The sequence below is a fragment of the Salmo salar genome, chromosome 05, assembly GCF_965601325.2.
Source record: "Salmo salar chromosome 05, fSalSal1, whole genome shotgun sequence".
Taxonomy (NCBI): Eukaryota; Metazoa; Chordata; class Actinopteri; order Salmoniformes; family Salmonidae; genus Salmo; species Salmo salar.
Window position 1 is genome coordinate 89,051,709 of NC_138295.1, and position 24,656 is coordinate 89,076,364.

The 24,656-nt window shown below is 31.2% G+C and overlaps 1 protein-coding gene across 5 annotated transcripts in view; it reads right to left on the reverse strand.

Moving 5' to 3' along the window:
* zfat (zinc finger and AT hook domain containing) overlaps nucleotides 1-24,656 on the reverse strand; it is a 66,395-nt gene that overhangs the window by 6,995 nt on the left and 34,744 nt on the right. For 4 of the 5 annotated variants that reach the window (XM_082975907.1, XM_082975906.1, XM_045712771.2 and 1 more), the window contains exons 4-8: nucleotides 4,284-4,466; nucleotides 3,567-3,714; nucleotides 2,893-3,256; nucleotides 462-1,845; nucleotides 82-314 (exon numbers count right to left, since the gene is read on the reverse strand). In XM_082975907.1, coding sequence (XP_082832033.1) covers nucleotides 82-314; nucleotides 462-1,845; nucleotides 2,893-3,256; nucleotides 3,567-3,714; nucleotides 4,284-4,466 — 2,312 coding nt within the window. Of the gene's footprint in view, nucleotides 1-81; nucleotides 315-461; nucleotides 1,846-2,892; nucleotides 3,257-3,566; nucleotides 3,715-3,991; nucleotides 4,084-4,283; nucleotides 4,467-24,656 lie in introns of those variants that run through there. The other variant, XM_082975909.1, reaches the window with a different exon arrangement.

The window sequence follows — 24,656 nt, forward strand, 5'->3', positions numbered from 1 at the left end:
TTCAATGTAATAATGATCAGATTATGTGACTGCCTTTAGGCCCTGGTCAAAAGTAGGGTTCCATTTGGGCCCCAGACTCACGTTGTCAAAGTGTGTTTTGAGGTGGGCCTGCAGCTTGTACTTGTCAGGTGTGCAGTACTGACAGTGTTCCATCGGACACTGAAGCAGGATGTTACTGTGTCTCTGGATCAGATGTCGCTTCAGACAGTTCTTGGTGATGGAAGAATAGCTGCACTGGGTACAGTAATGTAGATGCTCTTTTGTGTGAGTACGCACATGCATGTTGTAGTGGACTTGGTACCAGAAGAGCTTTCCTAGACAGGGAACAAAAAAACAGCTGGTTTACAGATGAATTACAAACACAGGAAATTATGAAATTACAAACTCTTGTAAAAAATGCAACTTATACTGCTAGAATAAAATGATTTCTATGTCAATATATTTGCGTGATATATTCTTACCACAGTATTCACATTCCAGGTCCCCGTATACTTTTCGGATTCTGTCAAAGACAACCATGTTCAGCTGCCTTTTCTGCAACTTATCTAGAATCTGTTGGAAAGCGCTCCTCTCCTCCGTTGTGCCATCTTCTCCTTGTGGGCCAGCTGAAGCATTTGTTTGACCTATGACCTCCCCCTGAATCAGAACCAAAGACCGGAGAGTCTCCTCAACATGACCTTGTGATGTTGATGAAGAGCCTTTGTCTTCTTCTGGATGCTGCTGGTGGCCCATTGACTCCTCCTTGCCTGAAGGCTTTTCTACCAAAGTGTCTTGTTCAGCCACAATGACGTTATTCTCCCCATGAGGCTTGTCTTCCTCCACCAGTGTCTTATCAGGTCTCTCCTCACGGATTACTTCCTGGGTCGTGCCTTTGCTTGCTGTCTGGGTTTGTTCAGGACTGATTGGCTCAGTTCTGTCTTGTAGAGTCTCAGTCTCTTGTGCAGGTTGGTTCAACACGCATGTCTCTACAGTCTGCTCCTCAGGGCCCGGATCAGGGACCACCTGTTCCTCCCCCTCCCCCAGCCCCTCTCCCTGTTCCTCCCCCAGCCCCTCTCCCTGTTCCTCCCCCTCTCCCAGTCCTTCCTCCTGTTCTTCTCCCTCCCCCTCCTCCTGTTCCTCTGAAGGGTTACCAGCGAGGGCCTCCTCCTCTTCCTCTGAAGGGCCACCAGCGAGGGCCTCCTCCTGTTCCTCTGAAGGGTCACCAGCGAGGGCCTCCTCCTGTTCCTCTGAAGGGTCACCAGCGAGGGCCTCCTCCTGCTCCTCTGAAGGGCCACCAGCGAGGGCCTCCTCCTGTTCCTCTGAAGGGTCACCAGCGAGGGCCTCCTCCTGCTCCTCTGAAGGGTCACCAGCGAGGGCCTCCTCCTGCTCCTCTGAAGGGTCACCAGCGAGGGCCTCCTCCTCCTCCTGCTGGGCGTTGAGTAGAGATAGCTCCTCAGCCATCCTGATCTCATCCTGTCTCAGCATCTCTCTCTTGATGTCGTCCCCCGGCTCCAGCAGACAGAAGCTGCTGTTGATGGACTCTGAGAACCCAGCCGCCTCCTCTGACTCTGGGTGAGCCTCCTTCAGGTGGGCCTTCAGCCGCACGGAGCTGACAAACTTCTGCTGGCAGGCGGCACACACGTAGAGGAAGGGATGCTTGCGGACGTGAGCCTGGAGAGCCTGGAACTTGGTGCAGCCGTGGTCACACAGCTCGCAGCCAAACGGCCTCTCACTACCGTGGACCATCATGTGGCGGTCACGGTCCAGCTCGTTCTTGAACTTGCGGTCGCAGATCTGGCAGTCGTAGAGGAGCTGCCGCTTGCCTTCTCTGGTCTGTAGACTGTACTCATGGTACGAGTCCTTCACCTTCATAATAATACATGTTATTAATAACTACATCAATAAGATCTCATAATACATGTTATTAATAACTACATCAATAGGATCTCATAATACATGTTATTAATAACTACATCAATAGGATCTCATAATAATACATGTTATCAATAAGATCTCATAATAATACGTTATTAATAACATCAATAAGATCTCATAATAATACATGTTATTAATAATTACATCAATAAGATCTCATAATACATGTTATTAATAACTACATCAATAAGATCTCATAATAATACATGTTATTAATAACTACATCAATAAGAGCTCATAATAATACATGTTATTAATAACTACATCAATAAGAGCTCATAATAATACATGTTATTAATAACTACATCAATAAGATCTCATAATACATGTTATTAATAACTACATCAATAAGAGCTCATAATAATACATGTTATTAATAACTACATCAATAGGATCTCATAATAATACATGTTATTAATAACTACATCAATAAGATCTCATAATAATACATGTTATTAATAACTACATCAATACGATCTCATAATAATACATGTTATTAATAACTACATCAATAAGATCTCATAATAATACATGCTATTAATAACTACATCAATAGGATCTCATAATAATACATGTTATTAATAACTACATCAATAAGATCTCATAATAATACATGTTATTAATAACTACATCAATAAGATCTCATAATAATACATGTTATTAATAACTACATCAATAAGATCTCATAATACATGTTATTAATAACTACATCAATAAGATCTCATAATAATACATGTTATTAATAACTACATCAATAAGATCTCATAATAATACATGTTATTAATAACTACATCAATAAGATCTCATAATACATGTTATTAATAACTACATCAATAAGATCTCATAATAATACGTTATTAATAACTACATCAATAGGATCTCATAATACATGTTATTAATAACTACATCAATAAGATCTCATAATAAAGACAGTATAAAGACATATGATAGATTTTTAAAAAGAGAGCGCTCCTTCACCTTCTTGTCCTCTAGGTCGTGGCTCTCCCTCATGTGTTTGAGCAGGTTCTTGACATCAGAGTACTTCTTCTTGCAGAAGAGACAGTGCTGCTTGATCTTGTGGTGAACTCTCTCCACGTGCACCTTGAGGTGGCCCTTGCTGAGGCACTGGAAGGAGCAGTGTTCACAGCTGAACTTCTCTCCCGTGTGCTTGCGCATGTGAACGCTGAGGTTGGCTTTGATGGCACTGGCGTAGTCGCAGTGTGGGCACTTGAAGGGTTTCTCGTTGGTGTGGGTTCGCAGATGGGCCTGCAAGGAGTGGCGGAACTTGAAGACCTTGTTGCAGTATTCGCAGGTGAAGATCTTCAACTGGGTCTGTCCTATTCTGTATGAACGAGGAATGTTGCAATACACATACAGTAGAACCAAATATGTGTTGCTGTTTTTCCAAAGTAACTTGCCAAAATTCTATTTGAGCTATAGCAAAAACATGATGTTTGTATCTACAGTAACAATGCTGAAATCTGTTGTTGACACATCCATTAAAGTGTTACATATAGTAGCCTAGACTATGACATACTGTAGACTACATTGATTCAGTTCACTCAAGACATCATTATGTTTATTAATGCCACAATACAGTCTGGGTACTTTATCTTCAACTGCTGTGTGGTGTACAACCCAAATGTCTGTACCTGTTGGACTTTAATGGCACTTCATAAGCAGCTTGTTGTATGGAATATTCTTGAAATCCTCTCTTCTGTCCTGCCTCCTGAGGGTCTGTGTCTGCTGTAGCAACCGGCTCTGCCGGGGTGGCCTCGATCGGCACTATCCTTGTGGCACCTAAATAAACAAATACACAGACAGATAAACGTTTATACAAGTCATCGGGAATACATAGACTATAAACTTTCCTGATTTTTCATACATAAAACTCTGAAAATGTACCATCAGCAACAGTGTGAATCTATACTTTTCTGGATAAAATCTGAAGATCCTCTGGTTGATCCATGTGCGTACCAATGGCAGCGTATTCCCTATGGGCCCTGGTCAAAAGTAGCACACCATGTAGGTAGTAGGGTGCCATTTGGGGCACATCCATAATATAGTTGTAGCTTACCAGGAAGTGCCTCATGAGTGGTCAGAACCACACGGATGACAATGTAGTTGTAACTTACCAGGAAGTGCCTCATGAGTGGTCAGAACCACACGGATGATCAATGTAGTTGTAAGCTTACCAGGAAGTGCCTCATGAGTGGTCAGAACCACACTGATGATAATGTAGTTGTAACTTACCAGGAAGTGCCTCATGAGTGGTCAGAACCACACTGATGATAATGTAGTTGTAACTTACCAGGAAGTGCCTCATGAGTGGTCAGAACCACACTGATGATAATGTAGTTGTAACTTACCAGGAAGTGCCTCATGAGCGGTCAGAACCACACTGATGATGGGGTTCTTGGTGCCTCCTGCTGGTTCCTGCTCCTTCACAAGGGAAACCTTCTCAGAGCGGAGTGGCCGTGGCCTCTTTGAGCTTCTCTCCCTATCCTCCTCTTTGCCTTCTGCTGCGCGAGGTTCAGCCTCAAACTCTTTGTCTGTGGGAGAGAGATCATGAAAACTAAGCATCAATCAATAAAACAGAGCAGATATACATTTAGATGGTGAACATATGGATAGACATTTAGATGGTGAACATATTGATATAGACATTTAGATGGTGAACATATGGATATAGACATTTAGATGGTGAACATAGATATAGGCATTTAGATGGTGAACATATGGATAGACATTTAGATGGTGAACATATAGATATAGACATTTAGATGGTGAACATATTGATATAGACATTTAGATGGTATAGATATAGACATTTAGATGGTGAACATATGGATATAGACATTTAGATGGTGAACATATTGATATAGACATTTAGATGGTATAGATATAGACATTTAGATGGTGAACATATGATATAGACATTTAGATGGTGAACATATTGATATAGACATTTAGATGGTGAACATATTGATATAGACATTTAGATGGTATAGATATAGACATTTAGATGGTGAACATATTGATATAGACATTTAGATGGTATAGATATAGACATTTAGATGGTGAACATATTGATATAGACATTTAGATGGTGAACATATGATATAGACATTTAGATGGTGAACATATTGATATAGACATTTAGATGGTGAACATATTGATATAGACATTTAGATGGTGAACATATTGATATAGACATTTAGATGGTGAACATATTGATATAGACATTTAGATGGTGAACATATAGATATAGACATTTAGATGGTGAACATATTGATATAGACATTTAGATGGTGAACATATAGATATAGACATTTAGATGGTGAACATATAGATATAGACATTTAGATGGTGAACATATTGATATAGGCATTTAGATGGTGAACATATGATATAGACATTTAGATGGTGAACATATAGATATAGACATTTAGATGGTGAACATATGATATAGACATTTAGATGGTGAACATATTGATATAGACATTTAGATGGTGAACATATGATATAGACATTTAGATGGTGAACATATTGATATAGACATTTAGATGGTGAACATATAGATATAGACATTTAGATGGTGAACATATTGATATAGACATTTAGATGGTGAACATATTGATATAGACATTTAGATGGTGAACATATGATATAGACATTTAGATGGTGAACATATAGATATAGACATTTAGATGGTGAACATATTGATATAGACATTTAGATGGTGAACATATTGATATAGACATTTAGATGGTGAACATATAGATATAGACATTTAGATGGTGAACATATAGATATAGACATTTAGATGGTGAACATATTGATATAGACATTTAGATGGTGAACATATGATATAGACATTTAGATGGTGAACATATAGATATAGACATTTAGATGGTGAACATATTGATATAGACATTTAGATGGTGAACATATTGATATAGACATTTAGATGGTGAACATATTGATATAGACATTTAGATGGTATAGATATAGACATTTAGATGGTGAACATATTGATATAGACATTTAGATGGTGAACATATAGATATAGACATTTAGATGGTGAACATATTGATATAGACATTTAGATGGTATAGATATAGACATTTAGATGGTGAACATATAGATATAGACATTTAGATGGTGAACATATAGATATAGACATTTAGATGGTGAACATATTGATATAGACATTTAGATGGTGAACATATTGATATAGGCATTTAGATGGTGAACATATAGATATAGACATTTAGATGGTGAACATATAGATATAGACATTTAGATGGTGAACATATTGATATAGACATTTAGATGGTATAGATATAGACATTTAGATGGTGAACATATTGATATAGACATTTAGATGGTATAGATATAGACATTTAGATGGTGAACATATAGATATAGACATTTAGATGGTGAACATATAGATATAGACATTTAGATGGTATAGATATAGACATTTAGATGGTGAACATATTGATATAGGCATTTAGATGGTGAACATATTGATATAGACATTTAGATGGTGAACATATAGATATAGACATTTAGATGGTGAACATATTGATATAGACATTTAGATGGTGAACATATAGATATAGACATTTAGATGGTGAACATATGATATAGACATTTAGATGGTGAACATATAGATATAGACATTTAGATGGTGAACATATTGATATAGACATTTAGATGGTGAACATATTGATATAGACATTTAGATGGTGAACATATTGATATAGACATTTAGATGGTGAACATATGGATATAGACATTTAGATGGTGAACATATTGATATAGACATTTAGATGGTGAACATATAGATATAGACATTTAGATGGTATAGATATAGGCATTTAGATGGTGAACATATTGATATAGACATTTAGATGGTGAACATATTGATATAGACATTTAGATGGTGAACATATGATATAGACATTTAGATGGTGAACATATTGATATAGACATTTAGATGGTGAACATATAGATATAGACATTTAGATGGTATAGATATAGACATTTAGATGGTGAACATATTGATATAGACATTTAGATGGTGAACATATTGATATAGGCATTTAGATGGTGAACATATTGATATAGACATTTAGATGGTGAACATATAGATATAGGCATTTAGATGGTATAGATATAGACATTTAGATGGTGAACATATTGATATAGACATTTAGATGGTATAGATATAGACATTTAGATGGTGAACATATTGATATAGGCATTTAGATGGTGAACATATTGATATAGGCATTTAGATGGTGAACATATTGATATAGACATTTAGATGGTGAACATATAGATATAGACATTTAGATGGTGAACATATTGATATAGGCATTTAGATGGTATAGATATAGACATTTAGATGGTGAACATATGATATAGACATTTAGATGGTGAACATAGATATAGACATTTAGATGGTATAGATATAGACATTTAGATGGTGAACATATAGATATAGACATTTAGATGGTGAACATAGATATAGACATTTAGATGGTGAACATAGATATAGACATTTAGATGGTATAGATATAGACATTTAGATGGTGAACATATAGATATAGACATTTAGATGGTGAACATATAGATATAGACATTTAGATGGTGAACATATTGATATAGGCATTTAGATGGTGAACATATTGATATAGACATTTAGATGGTGAACATATGGATATAGACATTTAGATGGTGAACATATAGATATAGACATTTAGATGGTGAACATACTGATATAGACATTTAGATGGTGAACATATGGATATAGACATTTAGATGGTGAACATATTGATATAGGCATTTAGATGGTGAACATATTGATATAGGCATTTAGATGGTGAACATATAGATATAGACATTTAGATGGTGAACATATGATATAGACATTTAGATGGTGAACATATAGATATAGACATTTAGATGGTGAACATATGATATAGACATTTAGATGGTGAACATATTGATATAGACATTTAGATGGTGAACATATAGATATAGACATTTAGATGGTGAACATATTGATATAGACATTTAGATGGTGAACATATTGATATAGGCATTTAGATGGTGAACATACTGATATAGACATTTAGATGGTGAACATATAGATATAGACATTTAGATGGTGAACATACGGATATAGACATTTAGATGGTGAACATATGGATATAGACATTTAGATGGTGAACATATAGATATAGACATTTAGATGGTGAACATATAGATATAGACATTTAGATGGTGAACATATGATATAGACATTTAGATGGTGAACATATAGATATAGACATTTAGATGGTATAGATATAGACATTTAGATGGTGAACATATAGATATAGACATTTAGATGGTATAGATATAGACATTTAGATGGTGAACATATTGATATAGACATTTAGATGGTGAACATATTGATATAGACATTTAGATGGTGAACATATTGATATAGACATTTAGATGGTGAACATATGGATATAGACATTTAGATGGTGAACATATTGATATAGACATTTAGATGGTGAACATATTGATATAGACATTTAGATGGTGAACATATAGATATAGACATTTAGATGGTGAACATATAGATATAGACATTTAGATGGTGAACATATAGATATAGACATTTAGATGGTGAACATATAGATATAGACATTTAGATGGTGAACATATTGATATAGGCATTTAGATGGTGAACATATAGATATAGACATTTAGATGGTGAACATATTGATATAGACATTTAGATGGTGAACATATTGATATAGGCATTTAGATGGTGAACATATTGATATAGACATTTAGATGGTGAACATATTGATATAGGCATTTAGATGGTGAACATATAGATATAGACATTTAGATGGTATAGATATAGACATTTAGATGGTGAACATATAGATATAGACATTTAGATGGTGAACATATGATATAGACATTTAGATGGTGAACATATAGATATAGACATTTAGATGGTGAACATATGATATAGACATTTAGATGGTGAACATATTGATATAGACATTTAGATGGTATAGATATAGACATTTAGATGGTATAGATATAGACATTTAGATGGTATAGATATAGACATTTAGATGGTATAGATATAGACATTTAGATGGTGAACATATTGATATAGGCATTTAGATGGTGAACATATTGATATAGACATTTAGATGGTGAACATATTGATATAGACATTTAGATGGTGAACATATAGATATAGACATTTAGATGGTGAACATATTGATATAGACATTTAGATGGTGAACATATTGATATAGACATTTAGATGGTGAACATATTGATATAGACATTTAGATGGTGAACATATTGATATAGACATTTAGATGGTGAACATATAGATATAGACATTTAGATGGTATAGATATAGACATTTAGATGGTGAACATATAGATATAGACATTTAGATGGTGAACATATTGATATAGACATTTAGATGGTGAACATATAGATATAGACATTTAGATGGTATAGATATAGACATTTAGATGGTGAACATATTGATATAGGCATTTAGATGGTGAACATATGATATAGACATTTAGATGGTATAGATATAGACATTTAGATGGTATAGATATAGACATTTAGATGGTATAGATATAGACATTTAGATGGTGAACATATTGATATAGACATTTAGATGGTGAACATATTGATATAGACATTTAGATGGTGAACATATTGATATAGACATTTAGATGGTGAACATATTGATATAGACATTTAGATGGTGAACATATTGATATAGACATTTAGATGGTGAACATATAGATATAGACATTTAGATGGTATAGATATAGACATTTAGATGGTGAACATATAGATATAGACATTTAGATGGTGAACATAGATATAGACATTTAGATGGTGAACATATTGATATAGACATTTAGATGGTATAGATATAGACATTTAGATGGTGAACATATTGATATAGGCATTTAGATGGTGAACATATTGATATAGGCATTTAGATGGTGAACATATTGATATAGGCATTTAGATGGTGAACATACGGATATAGACATTTAGATGGTGAACATATAGATATAGACATTTAGATGGTGAACATATTGATATAGACATTTAGATGGTGAACATATTGATATAGGCATTTAGATGGTGAACATATTGATATAGGCATTTAGATGGTGAACATATTGATATAGGCATTTAGATGGTGAACATACGGATATAGACATTTAGATGGTGAACATATTGATATAGACATTTAGATGGTGAACATACGGATATAGACATTTAGATGGTGAACATATCGATATAGACATTTAGATGGTGAACATATAGATATAGACATTTAGATGGTGAACATATTGATATAGACATTTAGATGGTGAACATATTGATATAGACATTTAGATGGTGAACATATAGATATAGACATTTAGATGGTGAACATATTGATATAGGCATTTAGATGGTGAACATATGATATAGGCATTTAGATGGTGAACATATGGATATAGGCATTTAGATGGTGAACATATTGATATAGACATTTAGATGGTGAACATATTGATATAGACATTTAGATGGTGAACATATAGATATAGACATTTAGATGGTGAACATATTGATATAGGCATTTAGATGGTATAGATATAGACATTTAGATGGTGAACATATGGATATAGGCATTTAGATGGTATAGATATAGACATTTAGATGGTGAACATATTGATATAGACATTTAGATGGTGAACATATTGATATAGACATTTAGATGGTGAACATAATGATATAGACATTTAGATGGTGAACATATTGATATAGACATTTAGATGGTGAACATATTGATATAGACATTTAGATGGTATAGATATAGACATTTAGATGGTGAACATATTGATATAGGCATTTAGATGGTGAACATATTGATATAGGCATTTAGATGGTGAACATATTGATATAGACATTTAGATGGTGAACATATAGATATAGACATTTAGATGGTGAACATATTGATATAGGCATTTAGATGGTGAACATATTGATATAGGCATTTAGATGGTGAACATATTGATATAGACATTTAGATGGTGAACATATTGATATAGACATTTAGATGGTGAACATATAGATATAGGCATTTAGATGGTGAACATATTGATATAGACATTTAGATGGTGAACATATTGATATAGACATTTAGATGGTGAACATATTGATATAGACATTTAGATGGTGAACATATTGATATAGACATTTAGATGGTGAACATATTGATATAGACATTTAGATGGTGAACATATTGATATAGACATTTAGATGGTGAACATATTGATATAGACATTTAGATGGTGAACATATGGATATAGACATTTAGATGGTATAGATATAGACATTTAGATGGTGAACATATTGATATAGACATTTAGATGGTATAGATATAGACATTTAGATGGTGAACATATAGATATAGACATTTAGATGGTGAACATACGGATATAGACATTTAGATGGTGAACATATAGATATAGACATTTAGATGGTGAACATATTGATATAGACATTTAGATGGTGAACATATAGATATAGACATTTAGATGGTGAACATATTGATATAGACATTTAGATGGTGAACATATAGATATAGACATTTAGATGGTGAACATATTGATATAGACATTTAGATGGTGAACATATAGATATAGACATTTAGATGGTGAACATATTGATATAGACATTTAGATGGTGAACATATAGATATAGACATTTAGATGGTGAACATACGGATATAGACATTTAGATGGTGAACATATAGATATAGACATTTAGATGGTGAACATATTGATATAGGCATTTAGATGGTGAACATATAGATATAGGCATTTAGATGGTGAACATATAGATATAGACATTTAGATGGTGAACATATAGATATAGGAATTTAGATGGTGAACATATTGATATAGACATTTAGATGGTGAACATATTGATATAGACATTTAGATGGTGAACATATTGATATAGGCATTTAGATGGTGAACATATTGATATAGGCATTTAGATGGTGAACATATAGATATAGACATTTAGATGGTATAGATATAGACATTTAGATGGTGAACATATAGATATAGACATTTAGATGGTATAGATATAGACATTTAGATGGTGAACATATTGATATAGACATTTAGATGGTATAGATATAGACATTTAGATGGTGAACATATTGATATAGGCATTTAGATGGTGAACATATTGATATAGGCATTTAGATGGTGAACATATTGATATAGGCATTTAGATGGTGAACATACGGATATAGACATTTAGATGGTGAACATATAGATATAGACATTTAGATGGTGAACATATTGATATAGACATTTAGATGGTGAACATATTGATATAGGCATTTAGATGGTGAACATATTGATATAGGCATTTAGATGGTGAACATATTGATATAGGCATTTAGATGGTGAACATACGGATATAGACATTTAGATGGTGAACATATTGATATAGACATTTAGATGGTGAACATACGGATATAGACATTTAGATGGTGAACATACGGATAGACATTTAGATGGTGAACATATAGATATAGACATTTAGATGGTGAACATATTGATATAGACATTTAGATGGTGAACATATTGATATAGACATTTAGATGGTGAACATATAGATATAGACATTTAGATGGTGAACATATTGATATAGGCATTTAGATGGTATAGATATAGGCATTTAGATGGTGAACATATGGATATAGGCATTTAGATGGTGAACATATTGATATAGACATTTAGATGGTGAACATATTGATATAGACATTTAGATGGTGAACATATAGATATAGACATTTAGATGGTGAACATATTGATATAGGCATTTAGATGGTATAGATATAGACATTTAGATGGTGAACATATGGATATAGGCATTTAGATGGTATAGATATAGGCATTTAGATGGTGAACATATTGATATAGACATTTAGATGGTGAACATATTGATATAGACATTTAGATGGTGAACATAATGATATAGACATTTAGATGGTGAACATATTGATATAGACATTTAGATGGTGAACATATTGATATAGACATTTAGATGGTATAGATATAGACATTTAGATGGTGAACATATTGATATAGGCATTTAGATGGTGAACATATTGATATAGGCATTTAGATGGTGAACATATTGATATAGACATTTAGATGGTGAACATATAGATATAGACATTTAGATGGTGAACATATTGATATAGGCATTTAGATGGTGAACATATTGATATAGGCATTTAGATGGTGAACATATTGATATAGACATTTAGATGGTGAACATATTGATATAGACATTTAGATGGTGAACATATAGATATAGGCATTTAGATGGTGAACATATTGATATAGACATTTAGATGGTGAACATATTGATATAGACATTTAGATGGTGAACATATTGATATAGACATTTAGATGGTGAACATATTGATATAGACATTTAGATGGTGAACATATTGATATAGACATTTAGATGGTGAACATATTGATATAGACATTTAGATGGTGAACATATTGATATAGACATTTAGATGGTGAACATATGGATAGACATTTAGATGGTATAGATATAGACATTTAGATGGTGAACATATTGATATAGACATTTAGATGGTATAGATATAGACATTTAGATGGTGAACATATAGATATAGACATTTAGATGGTGAACATACGGATATAGACATTTAGATGGTGAACATATAGATATAGACATTTAGATGGTGAACATATTGATATAGACATTTAGATGGTGAACATATAGATATAGACATTTAGATGGTGAACATATTGATATAGACATTTAGATGGTGAACATATAGATATAGACATTTAGATGGTGAACATATTGATATAGACATTTAGATGGTGAACATATAGATATAGACATTTAGATGGTGAACATATTGATATAGACATTTAGATGGTGAACATATAGATATAGACATTTAGATGGTGAACATACGGATATAGACATTCAGATGGTGAACATATAGATATAGACATTTAGATGGTGAACATATTGATATAGGCATTTAGATGGTGAACATATAGATATAGGCATTTAGATGGTGAACATATAGATATAGACATTTAGATGGTGAACATATAGATATAGACATTTAGATGGTATAGATATAGGCATTTAGATGGTGAACATACGGATATAGACATTTAGATGGTATAGATATAGACATTTAGATGGTGAACATATAGATATAGACATTTAGATGGTGAACATATTGATATAGGCATTTAGATGGTATAGATATAGACATTTAGATGGTGAACATACGGATATAGACATTTAGATGGTATAGATATAGACATTTAGATGGTGAACATATTGATATAGACATTTAGATGGTGAACATATAGATATAGACATTTAGATGGTATAGATATAGGCATTTAGATGGTGAACATACGGATATAGACATTTAGATGGTGAACATATTGATATAGGCATTTAGATGGTATAGATATAGACATTTAGATGGTGAACATATTGATATAGACATTTAGATGGTGAACATATAGATATAGACATTTAGATGGTGAACATACGGATATAGACATTTAGATGGTATAGATATAGACATTTAGATGGTGAACATATAGATATAGACATTTAGATGGTGAACATATTGATATAGACATTTAGATGGTGAACATACGGATATAGACATTTAGATGGTATAGATATAGACATTTAGATGGTGAACATATAGATATAGACATTTAGATGGTGAACATATTGATATAGACATTTAGATGGTGAACATACGGATATAGACATTTAGATGGTATAGATATAGACATTTAGATGGTATAGATATAGACATTTAGATGGTGAACATATTGATATAGACATTTAGATGGTGAACATATAGATATAGACATTTAGATGGTGAACATACGGATATAGACATTTAGATGGTGAACATATAGATATAGGCATTTAGATGGTGAACATATAGATATAGGCATTTAGATGGTGAACATATTGATATAGACATTTAGATGGTGAACATATTGATATAGACATTTAGATGGTATAGATATAGACATTTAGATGGTGAACATATAGATATAGACATTTAGATGGTGAACATACGGATATAGACATTTAGATGGTGAACATATTGATATAGACATTTAGATGGTGAACATATTGATATAGACATTTAGATGGTGAACATATTGATGTAGACATTTAGATGGTGAACATATTGATATAGACATTTAGATGGTGAACATATTGATATAGGCATTTAGATGGTGAACATATAGATATAGGCATTTAGATGGTGAACATATTGATATAGACATTTAGATGGTGAACATATTGATATAGACATTTAGATGGTGAACATATTGATATAGACATTTAGATGGTATAGATATAGACATTTAGATGGTATAGATATAGACATTTAGATGGTGAACATATAGATATAGACATTTAGATGGTGAACATATAGATATAGACATTTAGATGGTGAACATATTGATATAGACATTTAGATGGTGAACATATTGATATAGACATTTAGATGGTGAACATATTGATATAGACATTTAGATGGTGAACATATAGATATAGACATTTAGATGGTATAGATATAGACATTTAGATGGTATAGATATAGACATTTAGATGGTGAACATATTGATATAGACATTTAGATGGTGAACATATAGATATAGACATTTAGATGGTGAACATATTGATATAGACATTTAGATGGTGAACATATAGATATAGACATTTAGATGGTATAGATATAGACATTTAGATGGTGAACATATAGATATAGACATTTAGATGGTGAACATATTGATATAGACATTTAGATGGTGAACATATAGATATAGACATTTAGATGGTATAGATATAGACATTTAGATGGTGAACATATAGATATAGACATTTAGATGGTATAGATATAGACATTTAGATGGTGAACATACGGATATAGACATTTAGATGGTGAACATATAGATATAGACATTTAGATGGTGAACATATTGATATAGACATTTAGATGGTGAACATATAGATATAGACATTTAGATGGTATAGATATAGACATTTAGATGGTATAGATATAGACATTTAGATGGTGAACATATAGATATAGGCATTTAGATGGTGAACATATTGATATAGACATTTAGATGGTGAACATATAGATATAGACATTTAGATGGTGAACATATTGATATAGGCATTTAGATGGTGAACATATAGATATAGGCATTTAGATGGTGAACATATTGATATAGACATTTAGATGGTGAACATATTGATATAGACATTTAGATGGTGAACATATTGATATAGACATTTAGATGGTGAACATATTGATATAGACATTTAGATGGTGAACATATTGATATAGACATTTAGATGGTATAGATATAGACATTTAGATGGTGAACATATAGATATAGACATTTAGATGGTGAACATACGGATATAGACATTCAGATGGTGAACATATAGATATAGACATTTAGATGGTGAACATATTGATATAGGCATTTAGATGGTGAACATATAGATATAGGCATTTAGATGGTGAACATATAGATATAGACATTTAGATGGTGAACATATAGATATAGACATTTAGATGGTATAGATATAGGCATTTAGATGGTGAACATACGGATATAGACATTTAGATGGTATAGATATAGACATTTAGATGGTGAACATATAGATATAGACATTTAGATGGTGAACATATTGATATAGACATTTAGATGGTATAGATATAGACATTTAGATGGTGAACATATAGATATAGACATTTAGATGGTGAACATATTGATATAGGCATTTAGATGGTATAGATATAGACATTTAGATGGTGAACATATTGATATAGACATTTAGATGGTGAACATATAGATATAGACATTTAGATGGTGAACATACGGATATAGACATTTAGATGGTATAGATATAGACATTTAGATGGTGAACATATAGATATAGACATTTAGATGGTGAACATATTGATATAGACATTTAGATGGTGAACATACGGATATAGACATTTAGATGGTATAGATATAGACATTTAGATGGTGAACATATAGATATAGACATTTAGATGGTGAACATATTGATATAGACATTTAGATGGTGAACATACGGATATAGACATTTAGATGGTATAGATATAGACATTTAGATGGTATAGATATAGACATTTAGATGGTGAACATATTGATATAGACATTTAGATGGTGAACATATAGATATAGACATTTAGATGGTGAACATACGGATATAGACATTTAGATGGTGAACATATAGATATAGGCATTTAGATGGTGAACATATAGATATAGGCATTTAGATGGTGAACATATTGATATAGACATTTAGATGGTGAACATATTGATATAGACATTTAGATGGTATAGATATAGACATTTAGATGGTGAACATATAGATATAGACATTTAGATGGTGAACATACGGATATAGACATTTAGATGGTGAACATATTGATATAGACATTTAGATGGTGAACATATTGATATAGACATTTAGATGGTGAACATATTGATGTAGACATTTAGATGGTGAACATATTGATATAGACATTTAGATGGTGAACATATTGATATAGGCATTTAGATGGTGAACATATAGATATAGGCATTTAGATGGTGAACATATTGATATAGACATTTAGATGGTGAACATATTGATATAGACATTTAGATGGTGAACATATTGATATAGACATTTAGATGGTGAACATATTGATATAGACATTTAGATGGTATAGATATAGACATTTAGATGGTATAGATATAGACATTTAGATGGTGAACATATAGATATAGACATTTAGATGGTGAACATATAGATATAGACATTTAGATGGTGAACATATTGATATAGACATTTAGATGGTGAACATATTGATATAGACATTTAGATGGTGAACATATTGATATAGACATTTAGATGGTGAACATATAGATATAGACATTTAGATGGTATAGATATAGACATTTAGATGGTATAGATATAGACATTTAGATGGTGAACATATTGATATAGACATTTAGATGGTGAACATATAGATATAGACATTTAGATGGTGAACATATTGATATAGACATTTAGATGGTGAACATATAGATATAGACATTTAGATGGTATAGATATAGACATTTAGATGGTGAACATATAGATATAGACATTTAGATGGTGAACATATTGATATAGACATTTAGATGGTGAACATATAGATATAGACATTTAGATGGTATAGATATAGACATTTAGATGGTGAACATATAGATATAGACATTTAGATGGTATAGATATAGACATTTAGATGGTGAACATACGGATATAGACATTTAGATGGTGAACATATAGATATAGACATTTAGATGGTGAACATATTGATATAGACATTTAGATGGTGAACATATTGATATAGACATTTAGATGGTGAACATATTGATATAGGCATTTAGATGGTGAACATATAGATATAGGCATTTAGATGGTGAACATATTGATATAGACATTTAGATGGTGAACATATTGATATAGACATTTAGATGGTGAACATATTGATATAGACATTTAGATGGTATAGATATAGACATTTAGATGGTATAGATATAGACATTTAGATGGTGAACATATAGATATAGACATTTAGATGGTGAACATATAGATATAGACATTTAGATGGTGAACATATTGATATAGACATTTAGATGGTGAACATATTGATATAGACATTTAGATGGTGAACATATTGATATAGACATTTAGATGGTGAACATATAGATATAGACATTTAGATGGTATAGATATAGACATTTAGATGGTATAGATATAGACATTTAGATGGTGAACATATTGATATAGACATTTAGATGGTGAACATATAGATATAGACATTTAGATGGTGAACATATTGATATAGACATTTAGATGGTGAACATATAGATATAGACATTTAGATGGTATAGATATAGACATTTAGATGGTGAACATATAGATATAGACATTTAGATGGTGAACATATTGATATAGACATTTAGATGGTGAACATATAGATATAGACATTTAGATGGTATAGATATAGACATTTAGATGGTGAACATATAGATATAGACATTTAGATGGTATAGATATAGACATTTAGATGGTGAACATACGGATATAGACATTTAGATGGTGAACATATAGATATAGACATTTAGATGGTGAACATATTGATATAGACATTTAGATGGTGAACATATAGATATAGACATTTAGATGGTATAGATATAGACATTTAGATGGTATAGATATAGACATTTAGATGGTGAACATATAGATATAGGCATTTAGATGGTGAACATATTGATATAGACATTTAGATGGTGAACATATAGATATAGACATTTAGATGGTGAACATATTGATATAGGCATTTAGATGGTGAACATATAGATATAGGCATTTAGATGGTGAACATATTGATATAGACATTTAGATGGTGAACATATTGATATAGACATTTAGATGGTGAACATATTGATATAGACATTTAGATGGTGAACATATTGATATAGACATTTAGATGGTGAACATATTGATATAGACATTTAGATGGTATAGATATAGACATTTAGATGGTGAACATATAGATATAGACATTTAGATGGTGAACATACGGATATAGACATTCAGATGGTGAACATATAGATATAGACATTTAGATGGTGAACATATTGATATAGGCATTTAGATGGTGAACATATAGATATAGGCATTTAGATGGTGAACATATAGATATAGACATTTAGATGGTGAACATATAGATATAGACATTTAGATGGTATAGATATAGGCATTTAGATGGTGAACATACGGATATAGACATTTAGATGGTATAGATATAGACATTTAGATGGTGAACATATAGATATAGACATTTAGATGGTGAACATATTGATATAGACATTTAGATGGTATAGATATAGACATTTAGATGGTGAACATATAGATATAGACATTTAGATGGTGAACATATTGATATAGGCATTTAGATGGTATAGATATAGACATTTAGATGGTGAACATATTGATATAGACATTTAGATGGTGAACATATAGATATAGACATTTAGATGGTGAACATACGGATATAGACATTTAGATGGTATAGATATAGACATTTAGATGGTGAACATATAGATATAGACATTTAGATGGTGAACATATTGATATAGACATTTAGATGGTGAACATACGGATATAGACATTTAGATGGTATAGATATAGACATTTAGATGGTGAACATATAGATATAGACATTTAGATGGTGAACATATTGATATAGACATTTAGATGGTGAACATACGGATATAGACATTTAGATGGTATAGATATAGACATTTAGATGGTATAGATATAGACATTTAGATGGTGAACATATTGATATAGACATTTAGATGGTGAACATATAGATATAGACATTTAGATGGTGAACATACGGATATAGACATTTAGATGGTGAACATATAGATATAGGCATTTAGATGGTGAACATATAGATATAGGCATTTAGATGGTGAACATATTGATATAGACATTTAGATGGTGAACATATTGATATAGACATTTAGATGGTATAGATATAGACATTTAGATGGTGAACATATAGATATAGACATTTAGATGGTGAACATACGGATATAGACATTTAGATGGTGAACATATTGATATAGACATTTAGATGGTGAACATATTGATATAGACATTTAGATGGTGAACATATTGATGTAGACATTTAGATGGTGAACATATTGATATAGACATTTAGATGGTGAACATATTGATATAGGCATTTAGATGGTGAACATATAGATATAGGCATTTAGATGGTGAACATATTGATATAGACATTTAGATGGTGAACATATTGATATAGACATTTAGATGGTGAACATATTGATATAGACATTTAGATGGTGAACATATTGATATAGACATTTAGATGGTATAGATATAGACATTTAGATGGTATAGATATAGACATTTAGATGGTGAACATATAGATATAGACATTTAGATGGTGAACATATAGATATAGACATTTAGATGGTGAACATATTGATATAGACATTTAGATGGTGAACATATTGATATAGACATTTAGATGGTGAACATATTGATATAGACATTTAGATGGTGAACATATAGATATAGACATTTAGATGGTATAGATATAGACATTTAGATGGTATAGATATAGACATTTAGATGGTGAACATATTGATATAGACATTTAGATGGTGAACATATAGATATAGACATTTAGATGGTGAACATATTGATATAGACATTTAGATGGTGAACATATAGATATAGACATTTAGATGGTATAGATATAGACATTTAGATGGTGAACATATAGATATAGACATTTAGATGGTGAACATATTGATATAGACATTTAGATGGTGAACATATAGATATAGACATTTAGATGGTATAGATATAGACATTTAGATGGTGAACATATAGATATAGACATTTAGATGGTATAGATATAGACATTTAGATGGTGAACATACGGATATAGACATTTAGATGGTGAACATATAGATATAGACATTTAGATGGTGAACATATTGATATAGACATTTAGATGGTGAACATATAGATATAGACATTTAGATGGTATAGATATAGACATTTAGATGGTATAGATATAGACATTTAGATGGTGAACATATAGATATAGGCATTTAGATGGTGAACATATTGATATAGACATTTAGATGGTGAACATATAGATATAGACATTTAGATGGTGAACATATTGATATAGGCATTTAGATGGTGAACATATAGATATAGGCATTTAGATGGTGAACATATTGATATAGACATTTAGATGGTGAACATATTGATATAGACATTTAGATGGTGAACATATTGATATAGACATTTAGATGGTGAACATATTGATATAGACATTTAGATGGTGAACATATTGATATAGACATTTAGATGGTATAGATATAGACATTTAGATGGTGAACATATAGATATAGACATTTAGATGGTGAACATACGGATATAGACATTTAGATGGTGAACATATAGATATAGACATTTAGATGGTGAACATACGGATATAGACATTTAGATGGTGAACATATAGATATAGACATTTAGATGGTGAACATATAGATATAGACATTTAGATGGTGAACATATAGATATAGACATTTAGATGGTATAGATATAGGCATTTAGATGGTGAACATACGGATATAGACATTTAGATGGTGAACATATTGATATAGGCATTTAGATGGTATAGATATAGACATTTAGATGGTGAACATACGGATATAGACATTTAGATGGTATAGATATAGACATTTAGATGGTGAACATATAGATATAGACATTTAGATGGTGAACATATTGATATAGGCATTTAGATGGTATAGATATAGACATTTAGATGGTGAACATATTGATATAGACATTTAGATGGTGAACATATAGATATAGACATTTAGATGGTGAACATACGGATAGACATTTAGATGGTGAACATATTGATATAGACATTTAGATGGTGAACATATTGATATAGACATTTAGATGGTGAACATATTGATATAGACATTTAGATGGTATAGATATAGACATTTAGATGGTGAACATATAGATATAGACATTTAGATGGTGAACATATTGATATAGACATTTAGATGGTGAACATACGGATATAGACATTTAGATGGTGAACATATTGATATAGACATTTAGATGGTGAACATATTGATATAGACATTTAGATGGTATAGATATAGACATTTAGATGGTGAACATATAGATATAGACATTTAGATGGTGAACATACGGATATAGACATTTAGATGGTGAACATATTGATATAGACATTTAGATGGTGAACATATTGATATAGACATTTAGATGGTGAACATATTGATATAGACATTTAGATGGTGAACATACGGATATAGACATTTAGATGGTATAGATATAGACATTTAGATGGTGAACATATTGATATAGACATTTAGATGGTGAACATATTGATATAGACATTTAGATGGTGAACATATTGATATAGACATTTAGATGGTGAACATATTGATGTAGACATTTAGATGGTGAACATATTGATATAGACATTTAGATGGTGAACATATTGATATAGGCATTTAGATGGTGAACATATAGATATAGGCATTTAGATGGTGAACATATTGATATAGACATTTAGATGGTGAACATATTGATATAGACATTTAGATGGTGAACATATTGATATAGACATTTAGATGGTGAACATATTGATATAGACATTTAGATGGTGAACATATTGATATAGACATTTAGATGGTATAGATATAGACATTTAGATGGTGAACATATAGATATAGACATTTAGATGGTGAACATATAGATATAGACATTTAGATGGTGAACATATTGATATAGACATTTAGATGGTGAACATATTGATATAGACATTTAGATGGTGAACATATTGATATAGACATTTAGATGGTGAACATATAGATATAGACATTTAGATGGTATAGATATAGACATTTAGATGGTGAACATATTGATATAGACATTTAGATGGTGAACATATAGATATAGACATTTAGATGGTGAACATATTGATATAGACATTTAGATGGTGAACATATAGATATAGACATTTAGATGGTATAGATATAGACATTTAGATGGTGAACATATAGATATAGACATTTAGATGGTGAACATATTGATATAGACATTTAGATGGTGAACATATAGATATAGACATTTAGATGGTATAGATATAGACATTTAGATGGTGAACATATAGATATAGACATTTAGATGGTATAGATATAGACATTTAGATGGTGAACATACGGATATAGACATTTAGATGGTGAACATATAGATATAGACATTTAGATGGTGAACATATTGATATAGACATTTAGATGGTGAACATATAGATATAGACATTTAGATGGTATAGATATAGACATTTAGATGGTGAACATATTGATATAGGCATTTAGATGGTGAACATATTGATATAGACATTTAGATGGTGAACATACGGATATAGACATTTAGATGGTATAGATATAGACATTTAGATGGTATAGATATAGACATTTAGATGGTGAACATATAGATATAGGCATTTAGATGGTGAACATATTGATATAGACATTTAGATGGTGAACATATAGATATAGACATTTAGATGGTGAACATATTGATATAGGCATTTAGATGGTGAACATATAGATATAGGCATTTAGATGGTGAACATATTGATATAGACATTTAGATGGTGAACATATTGATATAGACATTTAGATGGTGAACATATTGATATAGACATTTAGATGGTGAACATATTGATATAGACATTTAGATGGTGAACATATTGATATAGACATTTAGATGGTATAGATATAGACATTTAGATGGTATAGATATAGACATTTAGATGGTGAACATATAGATATAGACATTTAGATGGTGAACATATTGAT